General features: G+C 35.4%; 1 protein-coding gene across 4 annotated transcripts in view; it reads right to left on the reverse strand.

Moving 5' to 3' along the window:
* AFTPH (aftiphilin) overlaps positions 1-26,713 on the reverse strand; it is a 69,925-nt gene that overhangs the window by 5,383 nt on the left and 37,829 nt on the right. For 2 of the 4 annotated variants that reach the window (XM_058551092.1, XM_058551093.1), the window contains 7 exons: positions 20,745-20,896; positions 18,390-18,516; positions 17,922-17,978; positions 14,187-14,309; positions 8,089-8,149; positions 6,477-6,560; positions 2,445-2,568 (listed from right to left, as the gene is read on the reverse strand). In XM_058551092.1, coding sequence (XP_058407075.1) covers positions 2,445-2,568; positions 6,477-6,560; positions 8,089-8,149; positions 14,187-14,309; positions 17,922-17,978; positions 18,390-18,516; positions 20,745-20,896 — 728 coding nt within the window. Of the gene's footprint in view, positions 1-2,444; positions 2,569-6,476; positions 6,561-8,088; positions 8,150-14,186; positions 14,310-17,921; positions 17,979-18,389; positions 18,517-20,744; positions 20,897-26,713 lie in introns of those variants that run through there. The other 2 variants (XM_058551094.1, XM_058551095.1) reach the window with 2 other exon arrangements.

Raw genomic sequence — 26,713 nt, forward strand, 5'->3', positions numbered from 1 at the left:
CTAGACCACTGTTTCTTCACCTCTTCTAACCCTACGGTCCCTCAGTGCTTTTGTACTCTATCTTCTGTATTGTCAACAGCCAAGAAGATTTTGCTGAGCTTTACTTGCTGTAGTTTATTTTATTCAAAAACAAAAAGAAAAATGAAACAAAACCTAAAACAACAAAGACACTGAAATTTTCTGAAACTATATATGCCACCCACCTTTCTCTTCCCTGTACAACTGAGACTCATTCATGGGGACATTTTACGGTATTACCTTCTAATTATAAGACTTGTGAATGTTTGTACTTCTTGCCATTTTTAAATAATTCCTCAAAACAGAAAATACAAAGTTGGCAACTGTTTTCTTTTCAATTTGTTGTGTTTTAAACATGAAGCTGGACAGGTACTAGAGAGTAATTCACTGCAGCTATAACACTGACCCTAGGATACACACTGTAGTTTCAGTTCATTCCATAATAGTACAGAATAAGGGAAAAAAATGAAAATAACTTCTTAAAGTGATAGGAGTTGCAAAAGTTCCCTAGTGTACAGCATGTTTAAAGGATGAGTTAAAAGTTAGGAGAGCAAGCAAGTTAACAATACGGATTAGAGCTCCTCCTAATGGCACAAAGAATGAATTCTCATCATTGGGACTTGAAAACTCAACTACTGTTCCTTCAGTGAGACTGCAGAGAAAAAAAGGTAAGGAAATAGTAGGACTGTCCTTAGAAAAGATTGTCTTAAAAATAGCAGGGGAAATCTCAACAATAAAAGCGCAAGTCAAATGTGCATTAGCTTTTAGTTAACATATATGGATGAGAAATTTGTATGAGAAGAATTTCAATTTGAAAATATGATTTGGAAAGAGAAAAAATAAGACAGCAAGCAAAAAAAATCCACCACAGCTTCATTTCCAAGCAGGCTCACTTGATAGGAGGCTTTAGCAGTGCCAGGTGGTGTTACCACAAAGAAACAGGGCAGTGAGAAGAATGGAGAGGATCTGTGGACAAACAAGGACGCACAGGCTACCCCTCCATTCCAGGGAAAAGTTAAAGGTATCCATAATTATAAAACAAATAATAATGGCTTTTCATAATTATAAATATTAATAACAATAAATATCTGTTAAATGAATAGATACTTATGCTCACAATACAGTTTAAAAGGCAATGTGATAATTCAAGCCAAAGTTTTAAGACAGGTAAGCATTTATTATTCACAAGAAAAAAAGGCTTTTTTAAATAGATGTTTTTCTACAGAAGAAATGATTTAAAAGATAAATTTGGAGCCAGCTCTGATGGCCCAGTGGTTAAAGTTTGATGTGCTCCGCCTCGGCAGCCTGGGGACAGTTGCCGGGCGAGGAACCAGACCACTCATCTGTCAGTGGCCATGCTGTAGCAGCAGCTCACATAGAAGAAGTAGAAGGACTGACAACCAGAATATACAAATATGTACTGGGGAGGGAAAAAGAAAAAAGAGAGGAAGATTGGCAACAGATGTTAGCTCAGGGTGAACATTTCTCAGCAGGAAAAAAAAAGATAAATTTGAATTTGACATTTAAGTGGAACATATTTATTCAAGAGAAAAAGCTATCATACTTCTGCCAAAGTGGGCAACTAACAGGTAAATATTTCCTCTTGAAAATGCTGAGGAATCATGGAGTTGGGACAGCAGAGTTGGTGTGCCAGTCAACCAGTATTTGCTCTTGCAGTAGTGATTTCCTGGTTCATAATGACTACCTTCTTATAGGAACTGGCTTATTCTTGTGGCTAACATGTCAAAGCAATGGCTTATTCCAGTGCTTAATTATGTAAAACTAAAAGTTTCCTGAATCCTAAATACAAGGCCCAAGTGACATTCCTTGTATCTGGTTCCAAAACTGAGAGATAATAACTGTTTTTCTAGAGGCCATACCCTGGAAGGGCCTCCCAGAAAGCTTGGTAAAGCAAGGCTTTCACATCCCAAATCAGAGGTGCTACACGCAGCAAAAATTCAGAAAATAAAACAGTGGCCATCCCCTACTCTATCTTAGCCCAGAAGTGAAAAGATTAGCCTAAGTAACTCTGGGAGTGTGAAACTGGGTTCCCAAAGATGATCATCTCAGTAGTTAGGAAAGGAAAGGGGGAATGTTTCTACAGTGGCTTTATGATCTCAATACTTAACCAGAATATCATCTCTACGAGTTGGAGGTGGCGGGGGGGAGGGGAGGGGGCACAGAAGAGAGAAAACCACATCTGTCAGCCCTTTCCAGTCTCTTATGAAATAGCTCTGCTCTAATAAAGTTCGTAATTAAACATAATTTGACACTATTTTCTGGAATTAGTCATTAATTGGTTTTTACAAATATAAAGTGAATCTTAATACAATATATTGAAATACTGCCAACTTATTTGCTTTCCTATTTGGCTGTTTTGTTTAACACAGAATTAAATTAGGGTGTAATCAACACTAGACGTTTACCTGGTAGATGTGCTTGTCTTCTCCACTGTGGACATGAGTCTCGCAAATGCATCAGTCACTTTGAGGCTTGAGGTGGAGATTTCCAGCTTAGAAGTTGTTAACTCATACAACTCGGGATCCACACCTTATAGTATAAAATGATAGTCAGTGATGGTAAGCTGCAATAGGTTACTCAACTAGCCACAATCCAAGATGCAAAAGGCAGTTATCTGTAAACATCTGAGTCTTTTACAAGCACAACACATCTTTAGAACACTGTAATATTGCATTTACTTTTTAAATTATAAATTCTTTCTAGAGTTTTTATAAATAGGGAAAATAGTTTAAAAATTCCTTTAAAATACTTTAAAATTCCTTAAATACTTTAAAAATTTGGTATCAATATAGCCTTAATTAATCTAACATTTATGTAGTAGATATCATGCAAATACTTCTAAAATTTTTCTATCTGCTATAGAAAACTACCTCAATTTTGGATTAGTTGGTGATACAAAAGTTATCAATGTTTTATAAATAGAGTGCACATGATTTGTTATATGACACCTCAATTTTTAAATTGACTGATTAACCTCATTTTTTGAAACTCTCTCCCCCTACACCTCCCTGATCATTTTTTTTCTCCATTATTTTCTTCCACACCAAAAGATCAGGAAGCTAATATAGAGTCTCAAATATGGTAAATGATTTGGTTAGTTTAATATATTCTGACCATCTGAGGACATGAAATATTACTCAAAGCATCAAATCATTACTAAAGATAAATTATATACCACATTGTTCTTTCTTCAGGTAAGAAGAAAGGAGGGTAAAGTATTCTCAGAAAAATTAATAAAAGCACTACTTTTGAACAAAATGAAAATTGTCTCAAGGGTTAATTATATTTCCATAGTTTCATATCTGAATATAGTAGCTAATAGTTCAAATATCTTGTTAGAGGAATTCAAAATGAAGCTGAGTTAGATTTATTGCAGTCTATAAAAATCCTCCCCTATCTGACCTCACTGAAATATACATATTTTTATATTTCCCTTGAATACAGACATATTAAATAACCACGATGACTACAAAAACACTGAAAATAACAAATAGTTTCAACTCAAGCTAAATTTTGGATAATAAAGACAATCAGATAAACAAATATTAATCCTACCCTCTCTCTGGCACCAGCAAATTAACTTGAGATAAAAAGCTCAGTAGTTTCAGCGTGTAACAGAAAAGCAGACTGTAAAAAGAACGTCTTATGGTTTCATCAATTTTTACTTATTACTTCTAAACAAGCCCTAAAGATCAGCAAAAAACATTATATACAAATGAAAATATTGATATTAACAAGTTTCCTCCTTTTAGGATATTTCAAGGTTAAGAAAAAAATCAGGAACTGCCTTCTATTACCCAACTTTGCAGATGATTAGCAGATGTAAACACAGATCTCAGATGTTTACAGAAATCAAACAAGCAAAAGCAGCTTCCACAGTTCATGTCCAATAAGGGAGGAAGGCTATAGAAAATGTTTGTTGACTCTCTCAAGTTCTTAATATATTATTAAGGTACAGTTTCAAAGTATATTTAAAAAGGGCTTTTCTTTGTATTTCTCTAAGTATATACATTGCAATTAAAACATAAAAAATTGTAGATGTCTGTAAGAGACCAAAGGAACCCAAAGTACCTCCTTCCTCCACTGTGAAAGGTTAGATTCCAAATAACCACCACATTTAAGTTGATGTCTAATGAAGAATGCAGAATAAACAACTGCATTCTGATTGGCAACAAGAAAGTGCTAGTAAAAACTTGGTGGGTTTGTAAAATACCAGCCACTTGGCTGTCAAACAGTAACGTGGGAGATTTAAAAAACAACAACAACAAAAATAGACCCCACCCCCGCAAAAGGTACTATATTGTATATTTTTCAAAAACAAGATAACTATTATACTCTACACTAATAGTTGGAGAGTAATTTTTTTAATGGAAGAGTTTGTTTGTTTTTAAGAACCTTAATGAGGCATAGTTACATAACTAAAGCTAGCCAACCAAGTTCTATGCCAACCTCTTAAAGTCTCACACACAAAATAATTAAATAACCGCAAGCTAAGACAAAATGACTTTCCCAGAAACAAGTCAGAAAAAGTGCAAGCAAGTGGTGAAATGGAATACTAAGAAAGGTGTTGATACCTTTATTAACCTGTAGCTTGATGTTAAGTTTTAACAAAACCCAATAGCAATAAAAAGAAGCCAAAGCAAATTTATAGTAATCAAGTTTATACAGCAGCTAGAGCATATTAATGAAAACGGAACGAAAATATTTAAAAGGTTCCAAAGTAATGAGGACTGCATTTGAGCATGCTAATTTCACTTCCATTACAGCTCTAAGCTTCTGAAACTACTTGCTCTTCTTGAAGTTGTGTATACTGAGCCTGGTTATCAGGCCATTTCTGTACTTCTTTATAAATTGGTCAGATTACTTGTGCTCCTATGGATGGTTTTTAACTGAGTTTGAAATGTAACCAAAAATTAAACTTAAACCAGGTTTTAGGCATCCAAAAATAGTGACCTCATTTAAATTATAATACAGTTCATGACAAAACAAAGCTGAGAGCAAATTAAAAATGGGGGCTTGGTAATTCATTCTTGGGAATACAGTAATAAGGAAACTGATACACAAGTTTTTTGTTGTTTTCTTTTCCCCCATTAAGTAATAAAAACAACTAATTAGCTCACCCAAGTCATTCCATAGTTCAAATGTATTTAGAAATAATTTAAGTAATAATAAAATATCATTTTGAAGTCAAACCAGGCACAGATTGGTTTTTCGTATGCTTGTAAAATCTTGAAAACAATGAAAATGATAACCAGGGGCTTAGATTTGAGGAATCCAGTCATTCTACCAAATGACCTTGGAACTTCCTTATAGCAGGATCAGATTTCCATAACCAGATTTTGGGGAAGGGCATCCTGGGTCCACGCTTACCCTTAGCTGACTCTGTCTCCCCCATTTCCCCACCTTGGCTCCTAAACTGCTGGGAATGGGTGGCAGGGTAGTGGAATAGAACAAAACCAGCAAATTCTCAGACACCAGGCTGGCTGTGTAACTGGCTACTAGTAGGGACAGAGAGGGATCCTTGCTGTGCATTCTGGGCATCAGCAACTATATGGCACCCCGACAACTGTCTGGTGATCAATGGGCATGATTACCAGATCACAAGTTGGGATGACACGGACTCATTAACATCATATTAAATAAAATGTAAACATAAAAATGTCATTATATTTTAATCTTTTATTCAGTTAGAAAATGACAAAGTACATTAGTCCTTTGGTCAATGAACTGAACTTTTGCAGGGCTGAAAATTAATTTAACAGGCACTCCAGTAAGTTTTAATTTCTAGCTTTTAGTATCTCATAGCAATTATTTTCTATTAACTCTTGTAACACTTTTTTTTTTTCCCTCCATGGAAAACTAACAGTATACTTTCTATTTAAGAGCTACATAAAAACAGTAATAGTTCTATGTGGGACTATAAACTAAGTGCTAGACTCTAACATTTTGGATACCTTAGCAGCACTAATAAACAACAAATTGAATGTTAGAATTTGTAAAGGTTCTATCATCACAGGCGACACAATGTAGTCATCTTTATGTACTAAAATATTCTTATATCTCTAAACTTGTATTTTTCAAATGGCTTTATAGAATATGCTTTTAAAAATAAGCGTATAAAATATCACAATTTTCACTCACAGGAAAAAAAACCCTTTGCCTTTAACTGTCTAAGGACATTAGGGCTGTTTTATTTCTAGAAACTACTTTCAGCTCTGAATAGTACACTCTGAGTGAGACTTCCTTAAAATACATTTCACATAGTCATTTGTTACAGTCAGATACCTAGAAAATAACAATAGATAGATGAAAGAAAATTCTTAGAAAGACATGATAGAGAATACACTCTAGTTGTTTCCTTGTTTATAGGAAAGTCAAGTGATGTGGTCATGCTTTTAGGAAATAAACTAGAATTGTGGTTTTAACACTCTGCTGACCTGGGATTGTGGTGCTGCTGCTAGAGCTACTGTCATCCACGGGCCCAAAGAAATCAAGGTTCAGAAGAGTGGAACCTCCACTAGCTTGAAATTCAGTGACCGTGTTGGTAGTCAGCCACACAGAAGGTAAGCCAAGGGAGGAGGGGTTATGTGTAAAAAGGGGTAAGACACACACTTGAACATGCAGGTTATAATTAGTAATCATTACACATTTTAAAATCAACATTAAAACAATGTATACAGTATTAGTTTTTCATTCCTAAGGACATTTCTAAAGTAACAATTTAATTCAATGTACATCTTCTCATGTACAATGTAAGTAATTTAACACTTAGTAAGGTTTTAGTTAGGAGTTCAGTTCTTTCCATCAAAACTCGAAGCCATACCAGAAAGACCAAGGGGAAAGTGTACCCGTTAAAGGGAAACAATACTTTAATCTCAACCCAACATTAAATCACTGTACATGCCCAAATCAATATTTCATGTTAGTAATGCTGGTTTCTAATTAATGATTTTTAAAAAGTGACAAAGCTGTCAGTTTCAGGACACGCACCAATACATTAACTTAGTTGAAAATAACATAATAAGGAATGTCACAACTGCCCTACCCTGATGTGCAACCTCAAGCTGTACTGTTCCCCTTTAACTCTGAAACAGTAATCAGAAATAGTATACATTTTTAAAGAAGTTGTTTGTTAATAAAAAGCATGATGATTTGACTGAATAAGACACCAGACAACAGCAAAAGGTGCATCCAGGCTTTCCTTCAGCACTGTTATTCAATTGGATGCTTTCCAGATATTCTAGGACCCCCACTCTAAGGCAAAGCTGATAGAATGACAGGTGTTTTAGACAATGGCTCAAACAACTGATGAAGTATAAGGAGTAAGAGTAATTGTATCTCAGGGTCCAATTAAAACTTGTGGTGTCAACACACTGGAAAACTAGCATTTATGTTATTTTAAAGACCCCACATTACTGGAATAAATTACTCCTTTTTCAGTATTCTCTCTTAAAGCCATGAGTGAAACCACTTATTTCTGGAACTATCTACTAGTATTTTGAGATAAGTTTTAGAAAAGGATCATGAAAACCATTCATTTTTCCATTTACATATAATTGCTCTATAAAATATTATTAAATCTGAAAACTACTTTGAGTCAACAAACATGGACCTATTTGCACATTGTTTTTGGTTAAATAATTGTGCTTTGTGCTTTAAAGCAGCCTCTAGCCACAAGACTTTGCATCCAAGAAAATTCCATAAATTAAAACTACAGAAACAAATTTCAAGTAAATTGATCCTACCTAAAATATCATTTAAACTACCTAGATACTTGTAAAAAATAAAGAAGCCTGTTTTTGACTTAACATAAAGAAACTAAAATTTTACCTAGCTACTACTACCTATATTTGGACATTAATACTGTTAATAATAGTAAAGGCTGGTTTCTTGAGCAATTACTATTCAGAAAGAAAGCCTGAATTTCCAAAGATAAGAATAAGAAGTTATGTTCAAACAAAAATGGAAATCAGCAGAGAGAAGTTTGTCTGAACTTTGTAGCTTTCTTAACTCTAGCTCTGGTGCTAGAGGCTCTACGGAGAGACGTACCATCTAAAGGGTTAGTAAGGCCACTGCTACTCCAGTCAAACTGGACGGGTGGTAGAGACTCCTAGAGTTGAAAACCAAAAAATCAAAATTAATCAGTACAGGTTGCAGCAATGTAAAGAATCCTTTAAAAAAACTATTATAGCAAGATCATTAGCCGATAAAATACCTAAAGACAAAATTGGGATAATTTACAATTTCAGGTTACCTGCAAATATTAACAAAAACTGAAATTGCAAAATTTACAAACAGTACAGCTTGTTGACATTAAAAAGTTATATCTGAAAAATGGAATTATCTTTACATTTTCAAACAGAAATTTATGGACTGATTTTATGTCAAGATTTCAATCTATTCTCAAATCATAATTTAAACTATTGCCTTGATTACAATAAAAATATTAAAATGTTAAAAACCATCACTGACTTTTTTCACTAAAGAGTCATCTACTTTATTTTAAATGACTAACCACTTAAAGTTTTTAAATAGACCGTATAATGCAATAGAGAAGGTACCATACTGAAAGTGAGGAGATTTGCGTTATTCAAGACTGAGTAATTACTAGGTAACTAGTTATATGACGATGTAAGGTTAATTTAGTGAGTCTCTTTATATATAAAATGAGAAGGTTCAAAGCCCAAGGTCTCTGGTTCTTTACAATTTTCCAAACTATAAAGGAAATTATGAGCCAGAAAATGGGAACTACATTTACAAATTAAAAAAAAATGTTATCAACTTCTCTAATTTAGAAATTACTTATAATCAGTATCAGAGTTTATTTTTAAGATAATATACTAAAAAGCATACTCAGAACTCATTTGAGGGGTTGGCCTCATGGCGTACTGGTTAAGCGCGCGCACTCCGCTGCTGGCGGCCCGGGGTTCGGATCCCAGCCGGGCACAGATGCGCCGCTTGTCAGGCCACGCTGTGGCGGCGTCCCATATAAAGTGGAGGAAGATGGGCACCGATGTTAGCCCAGGGCCAGTCTTCCTCAGCAAAAAGAGGAGGATTGGCATGGATGTTAGCTCAGGGCTGATCTTCCTCACAAAACAAATAAATAAAATAAAATAAAATAAAAAATAATTTCTCATTAAAAAAAAAACTCATTTGAATCTTCTAGGTTTTTAAATTTTGTTAATTGCCAAGCACAAAGATAAAATGAACAAATGGTATATATAAGATGGAAGTTAACATAAGACATTTAAAAAATAAGCATTGCTTTAAGAATATTCTTGATGATGAAAAATTAATTTTTTTGGTTTTCTTTCTTCTTTTATTTTGGGAGTGTGTTGACAACACTTACTGAAATAACCAGTATTTCATTAGACTTAATATCAACATGTCGTTGTCTTTTTTATTTTGAATTGCTTACCACTATGCTTTACTGTGAGGGAGGTACTATTAAAACTTTATACCCCTTTTTTTTTCCTGTATAGATAAAGGCATTGTTCCCTGTAGGAAAGGAGCATGAATCAGTTATTTAGGAAAATTTAATCCCATGATATCATAATACAATTGTCTTGCTAACTGGGATACCAATGATAGGCATGTTACTATAAGCATTTAGTCTCCCCAAATTCAGGTCAGGCCTGGAGGTTGGGGGGGGAGGTATAAACAAAGCAAAATGCTAACATTAGTGGATGCCAGTGGTTAGGGTTAGTTGTGGGGGGTGCAGACGTGGGGGGTACTATTAACGGTGCTCTTTGTGGTGACAGAAGAGTTCTGTATCTTGACTGTGGTGGTGCTTACGTGAATCTACCCAAGTGACAAAATGACATATAACTATTCACACATATTGTACAAATGTCATATTCCTGATTTTGATACTGTACTATAATTATGTAATCATGGGGGAGACTGGTGAAGGGTACAAGCCACCTCTTCTGTACTTTCTTTGCAACTTCCCATGAATCTATAATTATTTCAAATAAAATTAAAAAAAATAATGCCGGTGAAAATCTAGTATACGATCTACCTGCAAAACTAATAAACAACATTTAGAAAAGATCAAAGATCAAACAAACAAAAAGCTCTAGGCATTCTGATAGATTCAACTTATATTATTCTACTTCTAGATCAGTAACACCTTTAGTCATATTCAGCATTGACTGGATGGACAAAACCCAGGTTTATGCTATAACAAAATTTCTGGGTAAATGGAGCACAGCTCTTTCATTAACATGTTTTATCTAAATGTTATCAAGTAGCTGGATGCTTAGAAATATTTCAGTGATTTGCTGGAATTTAGGTTCCCATACAGGTGGGTGGCATTTTGAAGACACAGCCAATATTATAATAATGAGGTGCTAAAACATGAATCAATATTTAGTGGAAATGAGACAGATGAAAAACAGGATACTAAGCAATTATAGGCTAACTAAAGGCATTGACAAGTAAGGCAACTCAAAGAGAAAGCACAGAGAATGAAGCATTTTAAAACAACTTGGAGCAATGTGGTGTGAATGATTACAGTAGAGACAAAAGCACTAAGGAAACAAGGTCATAATAAAAAGTGTAAAAAAATGGAGACTAGAGACAGGACACTTGGGTTGTAGTCCTAGCAGTACCACTGATGCATGATTTTGGGTAAATCACTGAGCTTTTCCAAATATGTCTTCTTATTGTAAAAAGAGAGCACAGTACTAGATAATCATTTTTTCTGTCTTCTAGCTCTATAATTCTGATTCACAACTGAAACAGCCACATCAAGTAGCCTAAGTGAAGAAGTCTGCTAGTGGTGACTAGTCAGATAACTGCTAGCCAGAAAGGTGACTCTACTCAACAGTAAAGTGTGGTTAAAGTATGAATCTTACTAAGAGGGGAATCAGTAATGGCACCATGAATGGTGTGACTTTGAAATTCAGTGGATAAAGAATAAAAACAAAAACAACAACAAAAGTACCACTACTGTTTTTTTACCTATAAGCTGTCTTTTCAGGTAAAAGTATCTTAGAAAAAACACGATCAACAGCTGTTAATAGTTATTAAATTCCTAAACAAGAGATGCAACGATTATAAGATTGAGTACAAACAAATTTGCAAGAAAAAATAAAAATTCAATGGGTACCAAAATTGAGATAGAATAGACGGATCAAAAATCCAGTAGTCATAACAAGAATTATATAATTATGCTAAGTTTGAAAGTCGCTGTTTAGTGATGCCAGATACAGAAACATAAAAGCAATGTTTGGTATATGTTTTTTGAAAAAAAAAATCAGGTATTGAACAGGCCTGTCCTGACAAATTTTGCTAAACTTCTAGCACTGAAAGCTATGGCTGTCTCATCTGAACATTATGATTAGCAGGATGACGTAACAGTGTAATTGCATGGCCAAAAAGCAAAGTAAAAATAATATATACATTGCATGCCAAAGTATAGTGGTAAGAAATATCACCTTTATATAAAGAGAATCCTACAATGCATTTTAGATATTTTTAAAATATTTGAACCTGAATCAGAAGTATGAAGCCACGCAAAGATCATACAATTTATACCTCCATCATACAACGGAGGTCAGGCTCCATTCACAGTACAAAATTCTGATATGCATACTGAAATCTTCAGTTTGAGTGTGTGTGTATGTTACCATGAAGACCTACACAGGTTCAAGTCAATTCAGAAATAATTTTGAACAACTTCCATTGGGAAATATTATTTTCATCGGTTCCCAAAAAAGCCTAAAAACTAAAGCTAATGAGGATCACAAACTACCAAAAAAAACGTACAGAATAAACTTGGTAATTCAATATTTATACGTGTATTTTTTTAAAAAAGAAAGGTGTGCACTAAACAGAATAAAAGACCGTATTTGAAAAGTTTTTTATATATACGTAGTAAGAGACCAAATTCTACCTTCTAGCAAACAAGTTATATATGCTTAAACATTGCTGAAATTTCTATACTTGCCTATAAATAGGGAGACAGTAGTCCCTTGATTACAAGTATATAGGGGTATACGTATACGCACAGAGATGGCAGTAGCTGAACACGTATCATGGAACAGTGACTGACCTCCATTAAATTAACACAAATTAATTTCCATGAAAAGTCTTCCACTAAATTAACATACGTTTTTATTAGGTCATCTAGACTACTTTTAGTCAAGTTTATAATTAATTATATAAGAAAGATGATAAATATGAGGTATAACTAGAATGAAATATGTAAGATCGATCAAACCAGCTAGGGCAAAAATGACAGGTGAGAGCTAACTCTGATAAAACAAGCAATAGTTTATGGGCTATTAACACATGGAAGTGATTGGATGGAGCCGAAGAGGGGAAGGAGGCAAACAAAACTAGCAACAAGTGGCCTCAAATAAGAACAGCTCCATTTTCAGTAAATGTCCCAGGTAGTTACTCAAATTACTCTCCCAATACCTAGCACTGTAGAAGTAAGAATGTTGATTGAGGCAGAAGTGGGAATGTGCTGTGGGAGAAGCAATTTTGGAATCTGCATAGACAGGGCAGGCCTGGGAGAGTAGTTGATAGCCAGAGGACAATATAAGGGCAATGAAAGGAAGATAACAAAGGACAGATTCTACCCACTGAGACATTTTGCCCAAGCCACCTTGCCTGTTGCCCAGCCATCAATAAGGCCACCCATTTTACGCATCAGGCCCCCTTGTCCACTAATTCAGTGCTAGCAATAAACTGGCTTCAAAGTGATGTTTAAGCTATGCCCAAGGGTAAACCACAGTGGTACAGAGCAGTAATATTAGATGTTTCTTGAAACACACCTGAAAGGGTAGAACCTTGCTTTACATCATTGTTTTCTAAAGTAAGTTTTTCAAAACACTAGTTCTAAAGGTATTATGACTCTTCTACCCTGGTCCCTGCAGAAAAGGGTCCTGTGGTCAAGTAAATTTGAGAAATGAATTAAAATTAAAGACGGTTCTTTACCGTAGGATTCTTCGAAGTCCTTAATATGTGTGTTGTGAATCTCCAACACTGGTTGTAGGGTATGATATGAAGTATTCCCAAACTTACCTCACCCTAGAACCGTTCTTTAATGGAACATCTCCAGGGATTAGCGTTCAATGGAACACACATTTTGGGAAAGGTCGTCTAAACACACATTTTGTGTTAGATATAACTGAAGATGACACTTAAGGTTAAGAAATGACACACACAGCAAGAATCTGTTTTAATTTTTTTTCCCCAAAGCCCCAGTAGATAGTTGTACATCCTTCTAGTTGCTGTATGTGGGACGCGGCCTCAGTGTGGCCGGAGAAGCGGTGCGTCGGTGTGCGCCCGGGATCCGAACCCCGGGCCGCCAGTAGTGGAGTGTGCGCACTTAACCGCTAAGCCATGGGGCCGGCCCAAGAATCTGTTTTAGAAATGGTAATGTTCACTTAAAAATATTAACCTTCTAAAAAACAATGTTTAGCACTGAGTCAGTTTCTCATTTGATGTGGAAAGTGAGAGGGAAGGCTTTGATAGTAAACATATTAGACTGAAATAAAATTTGTGCTTACATGTGCCAAGGAGGTAAAGGATAAGAAAGATAAGAGAGCACTCTTTTTTTCCTAATTCATAGGATGTTTTGTTAAATGCCATATCATTTTCAATTTAAATAACAGCTTTATTCAAACTCTCAAAACAACAGTTTTTGATGCATTAAACACACCTACATTTTATTACTTTATAAAATTTTGCAAGCTTCAGGAAAAACACACAATAGCAGACTTGAAGAGTTGGTATAAATGCAGTGTTTCCTATTTTTTAAAAAATCCAGCACTTACCAGATTTCTGTGTCAGTAATTATGATCATACAATGTTCAAGCTGCAAGAAATTTTTAGAGATGCTTGCTTCAAAGTCTTCATTTTATAGGTAAAGAGACTAAGGCCTGTATAGGTTTAAAGGACTTACCCATAACCAGCCAGTTCTCAAATTGTGCCTTCTTTTTTTGAAAATTAAAGATAATTTGTTCATTGTATTCCAAGGGATGTTAAGTAATCAAAATCACGTCCATCATGAAATCAAATTTTAAAAAATATTTTAAAAACTAAAACTTATATATTAAGCTAAATAACAGTGTGTGTAGACATATGTATAGATACTTGCATAAACATATCTATATACATACAGATATTTTTACCTGGAATTGGTCAGATGTACATGTATTCATTTCTGGTGACATGGTGTTTGTCTGACCAATGGAAGCAATTTTTTCTGCAGCAGATAGCGGTTTCAATGGTTCCTTGGTGGGTTCCAACATACCCTGAAAGAGGCATATTAGCCATTAATTGTGTATCGGGGAAATCAACCCATAAACTTTACAGAAAGCTAATCTAGCAGAAAGCAGAAACAAAAAAACAGGTCATTTGGAAAGTACTAAAGACAAAAAGGAACTATTCTTAAATTTTGTTTAAAGAAAATCTTATAGCACTATAATGCGAAATGTTTCACAATAATACCTTTGGAACCCAAACCTTTTGAAGAAAGATCCTGTATTTTAAATCAGAATTGTTTTAAAGTGCCTAGTTATCACTGTCACACAAAACATTACACACAATTTCGGATGACAGGGGTGAGTAAGAGGCAAGCACAATAGTATATTACACCCAACACTTTTATGATGTTTCAGACACTGAAACTGCAGGAAAAGACACACTACACACTTGGTAGTGCCTGGAGAAGTGAGAGCTGATTCTAAAACACACCATACGATGTAATGACGTCTACATGCTTCAATGTGAATTTAGTGTTTGGTCCTATCCCCACCAAAGGATGGGGGTCTCAATACTTAGTTCCTTGAACTGGCAAAGTAGAGACACAGCCATTTCAGAGGGAAAAACATCTTACATGTTCCACTAGGCATGTTACAAATCTAACACACTTTTTGAATAAAAAAGGAAGACATTCAGGATGGGTGTAGAAACAAAGAGGGAAAAAAATAAGCATTTTGCATCAACACTCTACCAAACATTAATAATAATGGGTAATAATCTAGGTTAATGGCCTGAAAAAAAGTCAAGCTTTGACACATTTTAAAATAATACTCGATAAGCTCTTGAATGTTTATCAACTAGACTAAACAAAAGTCTCCCTTTACCGGGAGAAAAAAATCAAACTTGCTAAGTCAGTAAGGTTAGAATCTGTAAATTTCTAAAAACAAGCTGTCAGGAGAATCCCTCCTCCCCCATAAAACAGGGCATATGCTAACTAAAGCAATTTACAGACTCAATTCTTTTTTTTTTTGCTGAGGAAGATTGCGACAGCATGGCTACTGACAGAAGAGTGGTGTAGGTCTGCGCCCGGGAACCAAACCTGGGCCACCAAAGCAGAGTGTGAGGAACTTAACCACTAGGCCACCAGGGCTGGCCCTAGATTCAATTCTTAACAATGGCACATGTGAAAAGCTTTAATCTAGCAGCTTGAAAAACAAAAATAAATTCATGGTTTAAATCAGTATCATATATATTATATAGGCTTTCTAGTGTGCCTTTATGCAAGGAGACGATACATGTGGTAAACAAATACTAGTCTTACCCAAATTTTCTGAAGTGAACTATCACTTAAACCAGTGGTTCTCAAAGTAGTCTCCATCAGTAGCTTTTTTTTTTTTTTTTGTGAGGAAGATCAGCCCTGAGCTAACATCCGTGCTAATCCTCCTCTTTCTGCTGAGGAAGGACCAGCTCTGAGTTAACATCTATTGCCAATCCTCCTCCTTTTTTTCCCCCAAAGCCCCCGTAGATAGTTGTATGTCATAACTGCACATCCTTCTAGTTGCTGTATGTGGGATGCGGCCTCAGCATGGCCAGAGAAGTGGTGCGTCGGTGCGCGCCCGGGATCCAAACCCGGGCCGTCAGTAGCGGAGTGCGTGCACTTAACCGCTAAGCCACGGGGCCGGTCCCATCAGGAGCTTTTGCATCACCTGGGAACTTGTCAGATGTGCAAATTCTCAAGCCCCACCTCAGACCTCCTGAATAAGAAACTCTGGGGGTGGTGCCCAGCATTTTGGTTTTTAACAAGTCTTCTAAGCAATTTGGATGTGTATTAAAGTTTGAGAACCAGTGACTTAATCATTTCAGGTACTATTCCTCCTGATGAGATCAAAAGATACTGAACAGATCTCATATGTGTAAAGCACCATGGGAAAAATTCAGGTATAATTAAAAATTTGAAACCAGATATGAAAAAGAATAAGTTCCTAAATGTAAGGCATCACCAAGATGGGGTGGGGAGAGACACATTCATTAAATCAACTTTGGTATTAAAAGCTCACAAAAAGCATAAAATTATTACTAATAAAGATTGTAATTAAAATAGGAAAATAAAGCATAGATATTAGTCTCTAACTCCTCACAAGACTTAAAGAACTGGCTTATGTGCTGGGCCTAGACCTAAGCATTAAGTAGCTTACTAATTAAGCATGCTGAATGAAAACTCCTACAAATTAAATTCCTAGTTCCTACTCAGAACGTGACAATAACACTACCGACAATCTTTAGAATGCTACTCCTTGAGAAAGAAAGAAATCCAAATAACCAAAAAGTTAAAGAAATGTTTTGGATTGTATTTACCTATAACAGAATAGAGTGTAGGGATGATCAAGGTGTTTTGAAAATACAAGATAACCATTTACAAAGGAGCAGAAACTGATAAAAATGCTCACACAGAAAAGTTTTTGTCCAATTCCACAAAACAAACAAACTACAAAAACAAAACAAAGCAAAACGTTCCAACTCAATATCAGTAATTAGAGCATAGTCATGGAAACAGTTTGTAGATTAAAAACAGGTCATGTTTCACAGCAAATCCATTTTCACATGCACACAAAGGGTTATATTATTTAAATTCTATACCCAGGGTTCCTTAGTTAGTCTTTTCTTTCTTTCTTAAACATAGTATTTTTTCCTTATTTTCAGGTTATTGGTGAAAGAATTTTAAAATATTTTTAGTTTAATAGGACATTGTTATTCACCAATAACTCAAAGACACACCAAAAACCACAAGCACATCAAACTTTAAAATGTGACTGAATCTTGATAAGGTACAGAATGAAAATTCCTCACTTATCCTAGACTACCTGGCATAGCTGAAAAAACAAAATTCAACACATTTAAAACATTAATGGAAAAACTAAAGACCAATTATGGGGCCCGGCCCATTTTCATTTACTATAATTTGGTATTTCCAAGCTTTTATACACCTCCATAGCCTGAATATTGCATTATTTAAAACTGATTACAACTGGATTAAAACAAATGATATCTAAGCCTTCAGATATTCCAGCTTCTTCTTCTGTATTTTATTTTATTTTTTGGTGAGGAAGATTAGCCCTGAGCTAACAACATCCGCTGCCAATCCTCCTCTTTTTGCTGAGGAAGACTGGCTCTGGGCTAACATCCATGCCTATCTTCCTCCACTTTATATGTGGGACACCTGCCACAGCATGGCTTGATAAGATCCAGCACGCCCGAGATCTGAACATGTGAACCCTGGGCTGCCGAAGTGGAGTGTGTGAACTTAACCACTATGCTACTGGGCCAGCCCCTAGCTTCTTTTTAAAAGCAAATTTAGAGCAAAAGAGAGAGAGCGAGACCTCTGAAAGTGCATTTTACAAAGAGTTATAAGCACTAATATTACTAAGATAAAAACAAGTTTCACTCTAAAACAAAACAGTGTCTAATTAATGGAATATAGAAAAATTTCCTCAGATCAAGACTTTAAGGGATTTATGAGATCAAAAAGGATACTGTATTTATTCCCTTGATGATCCCACACTAAATGCCCCTTAAAATATACTTTCCATGTCATGTTATGTAAGATGATTTTACAGAACAAACGCAGCAATGATAAATATATGCAGAGACATTTTTGTACTTACCAATCCTGCTGCATACATGGGCACTATAACAGGCTGCTTCTTATTGCCCGTGAAGAGCTACACACGCGTTAGAGAGAAAGAACATATTTAGCGAACGATCTGTTATACGATGCAACAGTTTCCAAAATATGCTTGCAATGCTTTATTACATAAATTGTGAATGATAAACTGAAGAAATTGTTAAATTGCCCTTATGGGGTTATATTCTTGATCTCCTAGTCTAATTCTCTCATTTTATAGTTACGGAAAAACATTAAAACAACTTTTTCTAAAAATAAATAATGATTAGGGAAAAATTTAAATAGATTTATGTTTAAAAGTTAGCATATTCAAAATACATGAACATTTAGACCAACTAATATTTATTTTTCTTAGGAACTAGCTTATCACATCTTGAACAGAAGTGTAACAGACTTAAAAACACCCATAGGTTGATTAAAAGATTTTCCAAGGTATTAACAAACTTACAATGTTTCGAGTGTCTATTCCCAAGGAGCATAAAAGCTTCTTGTTGCTATGGGAGCCACCCCACTGATATCTCAAGCCATGTGCATCGTGGATATCCTGTAGTTCTGTCCACACATCCAGCAGTTCCCTGTAAAGGTCATGATGAAGCCACCAACAACAGGTTACTCAATAGCTTTCACCACAAATTCTACTTTCAATGTGACTGTGAAATATTATACATTCCAATTAATCTTGTGTCTAACATGAGTATACAACTATTATCTGAAAGAAATCAATAGCCAACATTTTTAAAGTCATTTGAAAAGTAACTAAGTTAAACTCATTTGAAACAATATGCCAGTAATCAAGCAAAAATTGAGCCTGTAAGTTATTCTTTTTTTTTATTGTAAAACAAAAACATTTAAAAGGAAGAAATCACTCAGCATTCCACTATCTTATTATAGCCATTTAATATTTGTGTTTTCTCCTTGAGTTTGGATCCACGAACACACAGTTGCAATTACAGCATATATGTAATTTTGTATTTTTTCTTCAGATTTTAAGCATTTCCTCATCTACATATCTATCTTTTTCAATGGCTGTGTAATGTTCTATTAGATTGATACACCATCATTTATTTAGCCACAATCCTACAGTTTTAAATAAGTTGCTTTCATTCTGCAGCTTCTGTTGTTAATAAGGCAAGAATACCTTCCTGTATTCTATGGTGTGTGTGGTTGTAGAGTGTGTTATTTTCTTAGAATGAATCTCCTGGAAAGATATTCTTGGGTCTAAGAGTATAAACTATCCGGACAACTAGCATATTTAAAAAAAAACACATATAAACAGTTTTAAGATGGCAAAACATAAAGGTTTTTGTCCTCTTCTCTTCTCTGAAATCACCCCAAAATAAAAATCAAGAAGCAAAAATAATCTCCACCTTCAATGAAATTAAGAGACACTTATAACCCTGCACTACAAACACAGAGGTCACAAAGAGGGACAAAGGAGACCTGCAGAGGGAGAGAATGCCTCCAGAGGCGGAGCATAATGAAACGCAAGAGGAGACCCCAAGAATGAGAAAAACTTTGAAATTAAAGTTAGAAAATCAATCTAGACCCTCTAAAGTCTAATAATTAATAGGAGCTCCAAAAAGAAAACAGAGACAATGGAGGGAAGGTAATTGTCAATACAAGAGAACTGCTCAATACTGAAGAACAGAAGCCAGATTGGAAGGCCCTACCTAGTGCTCAGTCCAATGAATGAAAAAAGACTCCTCAAGATACTTTGTAAAATTTCAGAACACTGGCAACAAAAGATCCTAAATTATAAATTTAATGTGAGGGTAGAAATAAAGTAAAATTTTACCTCCCATGTACCTTTTTCTCTCAGGATGCTATTAGAGGATGTGCTCCACCAAAATAGGATCTAAGTGAAGGGAAGTCCCAAAACAACACGTGTTTAAGAGGCCTAGACTGAATCCATTCCAGATTGGAATAGGAAGATGGAGGACTGCAGGAAAAAAATGGAATGGCCAGCCTGATAGGTTTGATCACAAGTAAAACTGTATTAACAGGTGTTGGAGGATAGGGAAAGGATTAGTAAATGAAAAAGAGAGGCAATAATAAGTCCAGGAAAAAGCTGTACTATAAAGGAAATAGTGGCTTAGTGAACACTATTTACATGATCTAATAATGAAAATACCAAATAACAATTTAACGAAAAACTATGATATAAGTACATTTGAAGACGAAGGGAGAAGAATAGCAGATGTAAGATCTAAATTCTCATCTATCATACTAGGAAGTCAAAAGATAATAAACTTGACTGATTAGAATATTGATTTAGAAATGGCAAAAAAAAAAGCTCAAAAATGGAGAAGCAGGGAGTTATTTTAAATCATGTCTTTTAGCACAATATGATTTTTTAAACTTTAACACAACGTTTTATGTATGTATGTATGTATGTATTTATTTATTTATTTATTTTTTGTGAGGAAGATCAGCCCTGAGCTAACATCCATGCTAATCCTCCTCTTTTTGCTGAGGAAGACCGGCTCTGAGCTAACATCTATTGCCAATCCTCCTCCTTTTTTTTTGCCCCAAAGCCCCAGTAGATAGTTGTATGTCATAGTTGCACATTCTTCTAGTTGCCGTATGTGGGACGCAGTCTCAGCATGGCTGGAGAAGCAGTGCATCGGTGCGCGCCCGGGATCCGAACCCGGGCCGCCAGTAGCAGAGCGCGCGCACTTAACAGCTAAGCCACGGGGCCAGCCCAACACAATGTTTTAGAATCAATGTTTTAAGATAACTTTATAAGTTAGAACAGTTGGAACTAACAAATATATGTGCTATCTAAAAACTGTCTACTACTTACCCACTTTCAGCTAAGGCCTCTCTTGTTTTTATTGGCAAGGGGCTTGTTTCCAGCAGGTGCTTCAGAGAAGTCACTTCCTCTTCAGTATCAGGGACAAATATGGAAGGAAAACATGCTTCGAAAATTCGCTCCAGGCGGTTTAGTAAAGCTGTCTGCATCAAAACACCCCCAAAAGGTTTATTTTCATTTGTCTGATTTTAATAATGTCATAGTTTTATCATTAACACACACACATACCCTCACCCCGGCACCCAGTCCCCTACTATAAGAGAGAGAGGGAAACACCAGTCAGGTACAGGAAACACCAGGTGAAAGGAGCATAACTACTCAGAGAGCAGCTGTTCTAAACGATTACTTTAAACAACCACGGTGATACAGTGGTGACAAATAAAGGCAGTTATACACCAAGCACCATACCTGGTACTTTACAAACATCATCTTATTTAATCCATTACACAATTCTACCAAGAAGAAATTATCACCCAATTGTACAGTGAGACAGCAATCTCCAAGTCTGAATAATCTGCCCAAAGAAAATCAAAAACAACCAACCAGACAGCATTCATATTCTTTCCACCACACTGGCATGTTTCTTACTACCACTCACGTACTCTAGATTTAGGAACAAGACTGGATGCTTGTGAAAAGTATTATACAGAACCTTTTTCTTGGACATAAACACTTGAATTTTGAAAGCTTTTTAGAAATAATCTCTGCTGTTAATAGAACAAAGTAGGAAAAAATGTCTCAATTTTTACTAAGAAATTCAACAGCTCATTTATCATTTTGATGATCTGTGTTGTCTTTTAGAAATTCCATTTCTCTACTCTTCTATGGTGTGTACATGTATTTTTGAATAGAACACTGCCTTTCCTCCAAGCAAAGCCTGCATATTCTCTAGAATATTTTCACTGAGAACATTGGCATTTTGGAGTATTTTAATTAATTAAAACTTGTTGGATTTAGATTAACTTACATTTTTAGGGTACTACGAGGTTTATTCTACATATGCAACCTACAATAACATTTATTCTCACTTTCCTAACTGTATTTCAGATATACACAAAATACTTTCAACTTAGCTCAATCTACTACTTAAACATCAAACAGGAATGCAAACTGTAAATAAGTTAAAGCTTGGAAGATTAAATGTACTACCGAAATGACACCCAGTGTACAAGAAAATGCCACAGCATGGTGGTACTTCCTGCCAAATGACAAAAACAAGTTAACATTTCATTTCTGTTGTTTAGTGTAGTCAGCAAACAGGAAAATGAAAAACAAAAGGAAAAATTTTCACAAACATATTTCCCAAACCAAAATCTCTCTTTTGGAAGCAGTACCAGAGCATAAAACTTAACACTGCATAATTAGTCTCAGGGTACTCTTCTGCTATCTCTACAAAAGTTACTCTAACACCTTCATTACATTCATGTGTGTGATATGGGAAAAGGTTCTCAGTATCAATTATGAAACCTACAGTAAAGAGTAGACTCAAGATCCCGAGGCTTGTGAAACTTGAGTGTGTCAAGGGGACCCGCACTTACTTGCTTCAACAAAGGGAATGGACAGACACTACTTTTAAAGGGATCAGATAACCATCTAATTGGAAACATGATAAGCTTTGGCTCCTCCTGGGCAAGGAAGGTAAACAAAAACTCACATGTGACCAAATTTTATTTCTCTGTTAATTAAAACAGACTCTTTCTTGTATGCTCTTTGTTATCCTTTTAACAAGATACAAAAAATATTTATCAAAGGAAAAAAGAAATGACCCCAAAACACATTCAATCATTTGGGCAATATTACACATAACTACAAGTTCTTATGTACACTGGTGAGCAAATTCTCAAATTAGCAGAGTGTATTTGAGGAAACAGAACATTATATTAACCTAATCATTTTTTTTTAACTTCTTCTCTAATCTTTTCTCATAAAGAATATAAATTACATGGAAATTAAAAAAAAAAGTTCCATATGTCTTTATGATTAGATATGACATTCAATTGCTTCAAATCTTTTGTTGAGTGAGATAGAGCAGAGGTTGGCAATTTCTTCTATATAGGGCCAGAAAGTACATATTTTCGGCTTTGCAGGCCACCCATAAACAAATAAGTGTGGGTATGTTCCAATGAAACTTTATTTACTAAAACAGGCAGCAGGAAAGATTTGTCTCTTAGGCCATACTTTGCCGATCCCTGAGGTAGAGCAATAAATAAACAACAAAGATTCAAATAACCTGAATCCACTAACTGAAGAGCACTGCCCACCACAAGGAGGAACTCCAACAATTCAACAAGAAAGCAGCTAAGTGAATTAACAAAGATTTTGATTAAAATTAAAGTTCCTCTGTCATTTACTTTTTTTATTTTATTTTTATTTTTTTTGTGAGGAAGATCAGCCCTGAGCTAACATCCATGCTAATCCTCCTCTTTTTGCTGAGGAAGACCGGCTCTGAGCTAACATCCACTGCCAATCCTCCTCCTTTTTTTTTTCCCCAAAGCCCCAGCAGATAGTTGTATGTCATAGTTGCACATCCTTCTAGTTGCTGTATGTGGGACTCGGCCTCACCATGGCCGGAGAAGCGGTGCGTCGGTGCGCGCCCGGCATCCGAACCCGGGCCGCCAGTAGCGGAGCGCGCAGCGCACTTAACCACTAAGCCACGGGGCCGGCCCCTGTCATTTACTTTTAAAAGTACATCAATTTCCAACTATCCACAAGACCAGTTTGACGGTAAAAGGGCATCCTCTAAAAAGAGTTTCTTACTACTATCTTGTTCATGGTAATAAGTAATGTCAAATTTCATTCACTACTAGTTAATTCCAGTAAGTAATGGTAATCAGTACATCGTTGATGTAATGATAACACTTGAATAGAAAACTATGGACCCAAGAGGCTGAGACTCAGTTTCTGGATTTATAAACTGGATATATCAGGGCCTACCTCACAGAGTGGATAATGAATTGGAGGATTAAATACTTGGCACTCAATGTGTGCTCAAGAAGGGGTAGCTTATATCACTACTATTGTTATTATATAGATGATACACATGGATACAGTGGCCTGCCAGGGAATAAAATAAACGTCCAAACTAGGTTCAAATCTCACTAAGGATGTTTCTCTACCACTATTTAGCATTCTAAATCATTATGAAAATACTTATCTCAATCTATCAATTTCTACAATATTATAAGAAGAAATTAATCCAAATATTTTGCATCCTCCTTAAGATCCTCCTATGAAGGTGGAAAAAAAGTACTTAATTTAAAAATATCTATCTAATTTTTTTTGGTGAGGAAGAGTGCCCCTGAGCTAACACCTGTTGCCAATCTTCCTCTTTTTGCTTAAGGAAGAACAGCCCTGAGCTAACATGTGTGCCCATCTTCCTCCATTTTGTATGTGGGATGCCGCCACAGCATGGCCTGACAAGTGGCGTAGGTCTGCGCCTGGGATCTGAACCCACGAACCCTGGGCCGCTGAAGTGGAGCACATGAACTTAACCACTACACCACCAGGCTGGCCCCTAAAAATATCTATTTTTAAGAGCCACTATATAAATAGAACCTGTTACTGCTACTCTTTGTGGATTCTGAACTTTGGAAATTGATGAACATTTTGGTTTACTTGTTGGCATTTGTGACTTAAATCTTGATCACCTTTATGAAATACAAAGTGTGTAAGCCACACTTTAGGTGTGTTTAAGAGACCTTTACTTCCCAAGAAGCACAATGAAGTTAAAAGTTCAAAAATGTGATGGAGTAACTCGGTAAGGAGAACAGGTACAAGAATATAATTAACAACGCTCAGAAGAGAAGTTAAAACAACCTACCACAAGAACAGCTTGTCTTGTGACCAAGCAGACAGGTTTCTTTCAAGAAACAGATTTTCCAAAACAGATTATAATCAGGAACTAAATTCTTAAAAAATCATTGTTATTTTGAGCACAAAATTTGAGCATGATATAAAAGGTATATCAAAACTGTGATATTGGTAAAGGTTTTGAGTTTTTTAATTTAAAAATTATTAAATAATTTTAACTGTTTTAAAATATATACAATTTTTTCCTCAACACTATCAGCGAGGATAGTTTAATATATGTAACAGCCTTAAACCAAATCAGTAATAAAATTAATATCACATCAAAACTAGAGTTAGTAAAGTAAAATATTACTTAAACTTGGATTTATTCTACTGTGCATGAGTAAAAAGGAACTTTATTTATATTACCTTACTTAGATAAACTCTTGTTTTTATATGGAGTATATCTAGCCATAATAGAAAGTATACTTCTGATTTTGATTAAATGGGTGCACTACTCAATTTTTTAAACTACTTGTAGCTGATTAATTCAGAAAAAGAAGATATAAATTGAACAGTGATATTTATTAATATGTTAGAGTATATGTGGACTTGTATTAGACGTTAAATTCCAAAAGATTAGATTATTTGGAATTAGCGGTCAAGTCAGACTGGCTGAACTCTAGTTTCCCTAGGCAGATGAGGCAGCATACGTAAACAATATCAGTATAACTCAGTTCAAGAAAGTGAAGGCCTAAATTCAGCAAAAGACCAAAAGATGTTCACTGAAATAGTCAGAAACTGCAAAAGCCTGATATGGTGCGTTATGATTTTTATTTAATGCTTACATAGTGCTTACCACGTGCCAGGCATTATTCTACATGCTTTACAACTATTAGCTCATTTAAGTCGCATAAGAATCATATGAAGGAGGTAACAGTAATATTATTACCCCCATTTTCTAGATGAGAAAAATGGAGCACTGAGAGGTTAACTTGCCCACAGAATGTGACATGGGGAGGCTGAATCCTAACCTAGGTAGTATAGCCTCAGAGTCCGTGCTCTTAATCACTATGTTATGTTGTCATCAAAGCAGTTCTAAGTTCAATTTCTAAAAATTACAGGAGCTTTGAGGGCAGGGACCATGTCTTATCTTGAATCTCCAGTACGTAGGTTCCTGCACATAGTTGGTACAGGAATGTTAACCAAATCAATGTGCACTAGATTACAAAAAAAAAAAAAAGCACTTCACTTTAACTTAAGACTGCAGGGGGCATATTTGTTCTATTTATGAAAGTACATCTTGTAAGCCATCTAAGTCTTTTTTGTACAGAGGTTGGATATATTCATATAATTATAACATGTATAAACAACAACTGAATGCCTTTATGTAGTAGGTACTATGCTTGATGCTCTACATATATTACTTGATGAATCTTCTAAAAGAAACCCTGAAAGATAAGTATTATTGTTTTCATATTACAGATGAAGAAAATAAAGCTCAAGGAGATCAACATAATTAACCACAGTGTCATGCTGGTATGGTGCACAGCAAGGATTTGATCCAAAGTCTGACTTTAAAGCCTACTTTTCATCACATCATGCTTTTACCCACTTTTTGTGGTCTTTCAAACATTTCTAGCCATTAGATAAGGGATTCAACTGTTAACTGCTGAGATGATGGCTACTTAAAAAAGTAAATTATTTCATCTAACACTACGATTCATAGTTTTCAACAAAGCAAATTGTAAATTTTTACTGAAGAGTCAGTGCTGCACTCTAAATTAATGTGAGGGTAACAAATAAGTGCACACACACAGCATACTAAATATTTAGCTGGCTTATAATAGTAACTAAATAGCAAACTAAATAAAATAATATTCACACCATTTACTTGAATTTTAAATGCCTTCAACCTCAAAGTCAAAGAGGAAAAGGAGTCATCCGTTTTCCCTTTAAATTGGAATTAGGAAACTGGTGATTGATTAGCTGAATACCAGTTTATGTAACTCAGTCGTGTCCTTCAACTCATACATGTATCAAATTCTAAGCCTGGCAAACAGCAGCACATCTGGCCATTAAACATTTTAAGAACTGGGGGCTCTGATCAATGTAGGGTTGAAAGTCAAATGCTGTTTAAGGCAGGTGCCAGGCTCCCTTTTTCTTTTCTC

Source organism: Diceros bicornis, chromosome 12, assembly GCF_020826845.1.
Source record: "Diceros bicornis minor isolate mBicDic1 chromosome 12, mDicBic1.mat.cur, whole genome shotgun sequence".
Classification (NCBI taxonomy): Eukaryota; Metazoa; Chordata; class Mammalia; order Perissodactyla; family Rhinocerotidae; genus Diceros; species Diceros bicornis.